The sequence below is a fragment of the Austrofundulus limnaeus genome, unplaced genomic scaffold, assembly GCF_001266775.1.
Source record: "Austrofundulus limnaeus strain Quisiro unplaced genomic scaffold, Austrofundulus_limnaeus-1.0 Scaffold1, whole genome shotgun sequence".
Taxonomy (NCBI): domain Eukaryota; kingdom Metazoa; phylum Chordata; class Actinopteri; order Cyprinodontiformes; family Rivulidae; genus Austrofundulus; species Austrofundulus limnaeus.
The window spans coordinates 1,992,628-2,001,966 of record NW_013952403.1 but is presented as its reverse complement, the minus strand read 5'-3'; the positions used below and the strand labels follow the sequence as shown (position 1 = coordinate 2,001,966).

At 40.5% G+C, this 9,339-nt stretch overlaps 2 protein-coding genes across 2 annotated transcripts in view; one reads left to right on the top strand and one right to left on the bottom strand.

Annotated features, from left to right (window-relative positions):
- The window catches only part of zdhhc9 (zDHHC palmitoyltransferase 9), a 31,975-nt gene extending 26,960 nt beyond the window's left edge, over window positions 1-5,015 (top strand). Inside the window, exon 9 of the mRNA XM_014004286.1 lies at window positions 1,560-5,015. Within this exon, the coding sequence (XP_013859740.1) occupies window positions 1,560-1,757 (198 nt within the window). The 3' untranslated portion in view covers window positions 1,758-5,015. The remainder of the gene's footprint in view (window positions 1-1,559) is intronic.
- Window positions 5,016-6,829: 1,814 nt separating this feature from the next.
- The window catches only part of sash3 (SAM and SH3 domain containing 3), a gene marked incomplete in the record, with an annotated part of 6,859 nt that continues 4,349 nt past the window's right edge, over window positions 6,830-9,339 (bottom strand). Inside the window, 4 exon segments of the mRNA XM_014004278.1 lie at window positions 6,830-7,447; window positions 8,498-8,642; window positions 8,732-8,944; window positions 9,049-9,200. Coding sequence (XP_013859732.1) covers window positions 7,218-7,447; window positions 8,498-8,642; window positions 8,732-8,944; window positions 9,049-9,200 — 740 coding nt within the window.

The following is a 9,339-nucleotide window of genomic DNA, read 5'->3' as shown; positions in this document are numbered from 1 at the left end:
GTTCTTCAACCCCATACGGACCATGCATTGACTTCCATTACATTTCTACAGCCTAACCCTGACCACAAACCCTAAGGCTAATCTCACAGGTACCTACCTGGCCCTAAAACTAACCTAAGCTCAATTTACACCTTGGTCCTAAACCAAACGTCTCCAAGGCCGTAACTACACACACACACACACACACACACACACACACACAAACGTGTTTGTTCTTCAACCCCATACGGACCATGCATTGACTTCCATTTATTTTTTGGAAATTTTATATCCTAACCCTGACCATTTACCCTAAAACTTACGTAAACTCAATTCACACCTCGGTCCCCAACCCGTAATTTGCATTTGGACCTGTGGGGACCGGGCATTGGTCTCCACGATGCACATTCTGTCCCCATGAGGCTCTTTTTTTTTGGGAAAATTGTCCCCACGATGTAGGAAAAACAAGGCCACACAGACACGCACACCTCTGCACACTGCAATAATGCAGGACAAACATTAACCGTGTTGGAGAGAAGTAGATGTTGACTGTGAGATAAAAGTCTGTTTAATTCTTTTATTCATTAAAGGTACTCTTTAAAATTGTAAAATCTAACCTAAAATGGGCATCTTGGCTGTATAAATTAGTGCYGTTTAAAAGAAATGTGGGTCCACATTCGACATACACAAAGCACTCGCTTTGTGTACGCACTTTAAACGTTAGGCTGACTTCATAAGTACCTTTTTAATTTTACTGAAAATAACTAATTCTCTCAAAATGTATGTTTGTTTTACTTTTTAGTGGTTTAAAATTATTGTAGGTCAATTAAAAAAAATCAGAAGTTTGCAAAAAGGTGACTACTTGCACTCTTGGCTTTACTATGTTGTTATTTCTCTATTCTAATAAAGTTTCCAAACTGCTAATTATTATTTGGCTAATATTAGCTTGGGAGCTATCACCACATGTACTGTATATATTTCTAATATGTGGGGTTAGCTCCTGAGCTCAGAAGCTAACACCATATATCGTTATAAATATATTACCTTGGGAGCTAATGCCATTTATCACCATATGTTAACTCGAGCGCTAATGTGAAAGCTTGATATTATTAGCTAATATTATTGGCTATTGCCATATATGTGGTGTTAGCTCCTGTTCTAATATTAGCTCAGAAGCTAACCCCATATGTCTCATAAATGTATTAGCTTGGGAGCTAACATGAAAGCTAAAAGGCTAAAGTCGAGGCTCACCTTCCATGAAGCAGCTCTGTTGTCCTGCATTATTTTCAGTTTCAAGCTGAGTCATTTCTACATAATCCTCTGTCAACGTATCATTYAAAATGGCTGAACGTCAGATATTACCCTAAATTAGTATTCTAGCTRGATAGAGCTCACACCATGTCATCAATTACCCAGAAGTCTTTGCGGGATAAACAACGTGACGATATATTTTAAAGGTATAAAAACTAAACAGTCTACAGTGTTTTCACAGTCTTGTTTATACAGTTGAAGTAAATGCTTATCAGATAATGTCTAATGATACAACTCTCTCTAAATAAATCGTACTCTTTGCTCCCCAGAAAACCACCGCTCCACTCATCCCTAACGAGCACACGCCTGAAGAAGTCAAACCGAGCATCGCTTTCGCCTCAGAGAAGAGCCCCTCCTCCAGGGAGAAGAGCCCCTCCCCTAAAGAGGAGCACCCACCGTCGCCGAAGCTTCCACCTTTGGCTTCGCCCGAGACCGACGCGGAGACGTCCATCGCCAAGACCCATTAGGTGCAGGAGGTGGGCGGCTCCGGGTCAGAGGCTGCTCTTCCAGCGTCTCGTCACGAGCTGAGACATTGATAATCAAAGTCTGATTGTGGTGAGTTGAGATTGGAGCCTCTGCTGGCGCTCCTCCAAACTCCTCCTCCCAGCAGCCACTGCAGAGCTGTTTGACTGACATTTAACTCCWGGTGGAGGAGGAGTGGTGTTAAAATGGAAAGTCAGCAGTTTCCAGTCTCCTGAACACTGACTGCACGGAGAAGAAACAGAGGAAATGATGCCAGGAGACTTTGCACTGACCGTCAGTACATTTGACACTATATGACATTTATTGCAGGAGGCCAGCTTAGATAAAGCATTCTGAAGGGTAAGATTCCTGGATGTGTGTAAATACATTCATTGTTGTACATACTTTACATACCCTATGCAAACCACATGAAGGCTGGACAAGCAGCTTTGTAAAAAGTGGGTATAAACAAGTATAACCTCTGTAAGTACACGCGATGTCCAGGCAGGAGGAGAGCGTGTAAATCCTTTGCTGATCGAACTCCTTCCATGCAAAATCTTTTGTCTTCTGATGTTGCTGCATTCAGTACTGTTCTAACTTGTGTGCATCTTTTTTTTAATCAAATTCCTCTGTAGTAACTGTTGTCTTTCCATTTTATTTTATTTTTTATAAAAGCAAGGATGATGTTGGCGCTCTGTTTAAAATAGATCTTCAGGTGACGTTGATCCTCTGACTGAGAATGAAGGAAAAAGGCCTGATGAGTGTAGGACACTCATGGTAACAGTGCCTTACTGAAAAGTTGCGCTAACTTTAGCGGCTCAAGACCAAACAAAAGAAAAGCTCTTCTGACAGTGTTAAACAAAGGAAAACAAAGCTAATCTAACATTTGATAATTAAAATACTGATGTGACTTTCTGTTAAAAAAGTATAACAAGTTTTTTTTTTACTGACAGTTGAAGGATTGGTGCCACTCTTTTGCTCTTTACGTTTTACAAGAAGTCGATTGGGTTAGCCGAGCATAGCTAGGGCTCTTTTTGTTCAAAGTAAAACCATTTACCAGCTTGAATGAATGTGTTTTTAAAAGTTACAAATTGGTAATAAGATTTAAAGGTGCTAGCAAGTGCTCAACTTTAAATAAGCAAAACAGGYCCCTGCTTTGTTTTCACTAGTTGTGCTAAGCTAACTAACTAGCTGCTTAGCTTAGCATAACATGAAAACATGGAGATGTATCCTGATGCATCTCAGTAATCCAAAGAGGAAAAAAAATCTCTCCAAAAAAAAAAACAAAACTAATTATCTGCTAAAATAAATGTTGTGCATAATACAAGTTACAGATTGTTTTTGAGATTTAAAGGGTGGCAGGCRTTTAAACAAAAGAGGCCTAATTTTCTCACTCCGTGTTTTCACTTGTACTAAGCTAACGAGTTGCTTTGCTTAGTATAACATGAAAACATGCACGGCCTGACACAGCCAAAAGAAAATAATTTACCAGCTTAAATAAATGTTATGCACATAATACAAACTTACAACTTTTAATGAGAATTAAATGTGGATGGCAAGTGTTTGAATATTAAGAGGACTGGCTCCGTTTTTACTTGAGCTAAGCTAACTAACTAGCTACTTAGCTTTAGCTTAGCTCAGCATAACATGAAAACATGCAGAGACAGCTAGCCTCTTTCTGTCCAAAAGAAAACTAATTACCAGCTTAAATAAATGCTTTATGTGTAATTTCATTTTGCTGATGAGATTTAAAGGTGCTGGCAAGTGTTTAGCCCTAAACAACAAGCCTAGCTTTCTTGCTCCCTGTTTCCACTTGTTGTGCTAAGCTAACTAACTAGCAGCTGCATCCTAAACCCAAGTCCAGTGGTGTTAATCTTTTTTATTTAACTGCCAGTAAGAAACCAAATATATTTAAATATCCCCTCATCCACTTTTAGAAGCCTTTTAAAATGCTTCAATTTCAGTAAGTTTCTATTAAAAATGAAACAACTCAAACTAAAGATAATCACYCCTTTGCTAAAGTGGTCACAGCAGCCTGTAGTGAGTGGATTTTGCTGTCATGGGGTAAAACTGGAGGGCTGCTTTCTAAGGAAGTTTCAAAGCAAAACTATGACTGTACATTTATCTAGTAGTTGATGTGAAACGATTGATTGAAAATGAATGAGAGAAGTAAGCGTGATTTGTTAGGATCAGCGTTCCTGCAGATCATAGCAGAGCAAAACTTCCTGAAAACCTCTCTTGTTTTTTTCCATCCTCCTCTTCTAAATTAAAAATTTCCTCTCATGTCATTCACGTCTTTGCTTTGGCGGTTGCTCCTGCGTGGCACTCAGCCGACCGTGACAGGCTTGTTATCACAGAAAAGAAAAGGATAATTACTATTCAGTTTATTTAAAGTGCTCCAAAATGGGAAATAAGAGAAGTCCAGCTAATTCTTAGTATTTAGAAGGTGTTAGCGGATAGCAAGAGTTTGTGCTTGTGGTTGTGTTGTATGCAAGACAGAGTTTGTGTTTGTGAGTCTTGTTTAGACATCCAGTATAGTATTTGAGAAATCTGCCTAATGAGAGCAAACCCAGCTGCTCGTTAATCTCTTAAAAGCTCACTATTAATTAAACTTCAACACTTTCAGACTGAGTTTAGTTTAAAATGCAGTCCAGAAAATTTACAAACTGAAGTTGATAAATGCAAATTGTTTTAAGAAAAGAAATGCTCATTTATTAAGTTTTATTCAAGAAATTGTTTACATTTATAACGCTGAATTTAGGAAATTTTGTGCAATGCCAAACAAATAACAGATTATCCAAAATGTTGCCAAAGTGTGGCAGTATTGTTTTTGTGTGTTTCTGTTTGGGAAAACCATTTAGAAAAATAGTTTAATCACTTGTAAAAATATTTAAAAAAATGTTTTAAAGCTGGACTACTTGTTTTGTCAAAGGTATTTGAAGAACTTTGCGTGAAGAAGCAGGAATGTAGGTTATTTGATGAAAGCGTTTGTGTTTTTAAAGCACATTTTTACGAGACGGATGAACATTTTAAGTTTATGCTGAAGGTTTGAACTCTTGTAATTATGAATCTTGTGTTAAAACCGTGATCGGATCTGAATGCTCCGATCATTCTCTTACGTTGTACACAGCTTCAGTGAAATACTTATTTATATTCACTTTGTTTGGTATCAACACTGTGATTACATGGATTTCATTTCATTTAATTTACTTCACTTCTTTTTACATGATTGTGTCCAATAAATAAACATTGTTGTCTTAATATCAAGTATCTTTTATGGATTTTTTAACGGGAGTTGCCAATGGTGGACATGGTTCTGCTAACACAAAGCTCACTTTTGTTCTGAAGGCTAACTAGCGTGACCAGATATCCATGATTTCCGGGGACAGTCACTGTTTTGGACGACCTGTTCCCGGAAAGATCCCAGGTTTTAATATTTTATGAAAGAGGAAAAAATGTTGCTTGTAGACTGTTAAAACCGTAGCTCAGTAGAAAGTACAAGTGATCATGCTGCATGCAGCAACAGCTATTATATTAGCTTGTTGCGCTGCTACGTACTTGACTGCCAGCTACCATCAAATTCTCTAAAAGTTAAAATTAATGAAACTTTAATTGTTCTAATTTCATCCTGATAACAAATAACCTTTTTTAACTCTGATTTGGAGATGTCCCAGGAATTACTGTTTAGAAATTTAAGATTAGCTAAGTTTAAAAACTTTCCATCCATCCATTTTCTTCCGCCTATCCGGGGTCGGGTCGCGGGGGCAGCAGCTTCAGAAGGGAGGCCCAGACCTCCCTCTCCCCAGCCACTTCTTCCAGCTCCTCCGGGGGAACCCCAAGGTGTTCCCCGGGCCAGCCGAGAGACACAGTCCCTCCAGCGTGTCCTGGGTCTTCCTCGGGGCCTCCTCCCAGTGGGATGTGCCCGGAATGCCTCACCAGGGAGGCGTCCAGGAGGCATCCTTACCAGATGCCCGAGCCACCTCAACTGGCTCCTCTCGACGTGGAGGAGCAGCGGCTCTACTCTGAGTCCCTCCCGGATGACTGAGCTTCTCACCCTATCTCTAAGGGAGAGCCCAGCCACTCTGCGGAGGAAACCCATTTTGGCCGCTTGTATCCGGGACCTCGTTCTTTCGGTCATGACCCAAAGCTCATGACCATAGATGAGGGTAGGAACGTAGATCGACCGGTAAATCGAGAGCTTCGCTTTCTGACTCAGCTCTCTCTTCACCACGACGGACCGGTACAGCGCCCGCTTTACAGCAGACGCTGCGCCAATCCGCCTGTCGATCTCCCGCTCCCTTCTTCCCCCATTCGTRAACAAGATCCCCAGATACTTAAACTCCTCCACTTGAGRCAGGGCGACBCCCCTGACCCGGAGAAGGCACTCTACCCTTTTCCGGCTCAAGACCATGGCTTCGGATTTGGAGGCACTGAGCCTCATCCTGGCCGCGAACCGCTCCAGCGAGAGCTGCAGATCTCGTTCCGATGAAGCCAACAGGACCACATCATCCGCAAAAAGCAGATTAAGCAGTTTAAAAACTTTTAGCAGACCAATTAGCTTCTGCTAACTTTGAATCTGCTGACAAAACTGTTATGGCCATTTATCCTGAGAAAATTTAGAGGAAAGGGGACCTTTACTCAGGCTGTGTTCTAAATATAGCCTGAGTAAAGGTCCCCATACATATGACTGTCTGCTCGACACTGATGCAAATACAAACTCTCCTAGCAGCTCCGTTGAAATCAAAGGAGCTGCGCTGGTCTAGCTGTGTTCTGGAAAACGGCATCAAACTCCACCAGGAGGACCACAAAACACTGTTATGGATGTTATAACAGTGACTCAGGATACAGCCATTATCTCAACATGAAAGGAGTATTTTTGATCACTTTTCCCAAACTAAGATGGAGGCTGACWGATGGATTCGAGCGATGGGACTCATTTTCTTTTGATAAGTGGATATTTTTGTCCGTCGGTGTTGAAAAACCTGCATGAATTCACTTTTTCCACATTTCAAAATAAAGTAACAAATGTTACTCGGGTATCAAAGCCTGTTCAAGATGAAAACTTCCAGACACAAGCTTTATTTTTTAACTTTCAACCCTTTTTTATTTAATAAGTTGTTTTTCTCAGACATGTTTATTTTATTTACAGGACTCATGAAAAGTCATCACAACTGCATTCAAATTATATGACAAACAAATATTCTACATTCATGAAAACGGCATCAAATCATTGGTAGACAAAGTAAAAAGAGACACATTCACATCCAGTTATATCTTCAGGATGTTTTAACACGATGTCCTGAGTGAAGCAACATCATCAACGTCACGTTTCAAAGTTCAGTCAGAAGAAGGAGCAGCTGAGAACAGCTTCTGAGCTGAAACAGTCTTTTTTTAAAAACAGATTTTAATGCCTGTTTTCAGAGTCGCTTAAAACCAAAGAGGAAGGAAGTTTGATGATTTTTTATTCACTGTCCTTCATCCACAGTCAGCTCCTGTAGCTGCTTCTGCACCTCCTCAGTCTGTGACTCCTCAGTCTGCTTCGACTCCTGCTCSTCCTGGTTTGACTCCTCCTCCTCCATCTTCGGCTCCTCGCGTCCACTCTCCAGGTTCTCTGAGCTCTCGAAGCAGCCCGAGTCTCTGGGCTCCTTGGTGTCCTCCTCAGACTTCTCCTCCTCTTCCTCTGACTCGTCTTCAGCTGCACGAGACAAAACCTGTTAACGACCCTGAACTCTGACAAATTATTTTCTGTATTTGATTGTTTTTCAGGCTGAGCTAACAAAAGGTTTTGTCCCTTTTTTTTCTTTGCTGTAACTCTTTTCTCATGCAGACAGTTTTCACAGTTGATTAGTTTTAAACCAGAAAACGTCAGTAAAATTGCTTTAAAGTGCCTGTGTCTTCAATTTTTTGTAATAAATATAAATGCATTTTTGGAAAGATAGCATTAGTTACAAACTGCAAACAAACAAAAAACCATTCTGCTGAGATGAACAGTTCAGATATTCACATGTGAAGTAACAGGAAGTGATGTCAAAGGGGAATGTCTGAATGTAAACAGAGTGTTGCTACAATACACAAAACACAGACTGTAGAAAAGAAATCTGATTATTTTGAATCAATTTCTGAGAGATGAAGAGTCAAAATTTAAATAACATTTTAATAAAGAACAGAAAGTTTTATTTCTTAAAATGTTACCCTTTGATGTCACTTCCTGTTTTACTTTGAGCAAAGTTCATAGGCAAAGAAAACAGGCCAGTTATGGGACAAAATGGAAAAAAATCCTGTAATATTCCAAGTTCCTTAAATATAAAGATGTTTTTTATATTTTGTATGTGGACACGTAGGTTACAGGTACTTTAAAATTAGGATGTATTAGGCTGTTTTTGTATTTGTTGCTTTTCTCCAYCAAATTTTGACGATTGATCGAATACAGATGAGTTATATATAGGAATTAAATTAAAATAAAATGCTTTTAGTGAGTTTTGAGCCTCACTATGTTGTCTAATATATTTTTTGAAAAGCACTTTTAAGTACAATTTTTTTGTAAAATAGGAAGTTTTTTAAAAGAACTGTTGCTCGTTTTCCAATAAAATTTAATTATCTGATTATGAGGTTCAAATGATCACAGATATGTAGCCGATGTAGATTCAGACGCCAGCGTCAGGATATTTAATCATTAAAACCTGAAGAGCTTTAATTTTGTTTCTCCACATTTGGACACAAAGTTAGTTTGTTTTCATAGACCTACAGTCTCTGAGCAGCTCCGAGGCGTTCAGGATCTTGGAGCGCTGCTCTGGGTCTGTGATGTTCAGCTCGTTCAGGTGAGACTCCTTCAGTCCCGTGAAGTCCTCCAGGCTCTGGAACCCGTGCATGGACAGCAAGGAGCTCAGCTCCTGAAACAAGAGAGGAAACGTTTTTACTGGTTGATTTGGAGGAAGGTGACTGTGAGTTCAATGACCTCTCAGCTTTCTGTTCGTCTCACCGTCAGGCCGATGCTGTCCAGGACCTCCTCCAGGGTTTTGGGCTTGGACTCGGATTGATGGTTCTTGCTGTTGCAGCGCCTCCTCCTGGCAACAGGGCTCTCGTCGGGTAGGATGTTGACGTAGATGAACTTGAAGGAGCCCACCTTGTTGTTGAGCTTACCGGTCCAGGTGCCCACTGGAGGCTTGTCGATGATGTAGATGATGTCTCCTTTCTGTGGAAGAGACAGTGGACGGGACAAAGACTTTGAACTTAGGAGGACGAGGCAGCAGCTGAGGTCAAATGTCAAGTGACAGGCAGAGACGACAGAAGACTCACCTGGAGTTTGAGCGACTCCACGTCRTAGGGGCTGGGCGTGAAGTCAGTGTGGACCACAGCTCGACCACAGAAGGGCCCGTTGTAAGAGTTGTCCTCCAGTCTCATGCTGTCCCTCTGACAGTACCCACTGTCCAAACTCTGCCTGTCACTACCTGAGGAGACATGAGAGCTTTCATCCTAAGACTGAGACAATACGCTCTTTAATTAGAATTACAGCGGATAAAATAAGTATCGAACACGTCACCATTTTTCTCAGTAAATATATTACTAGAGGTGCTAATGACATGAAAT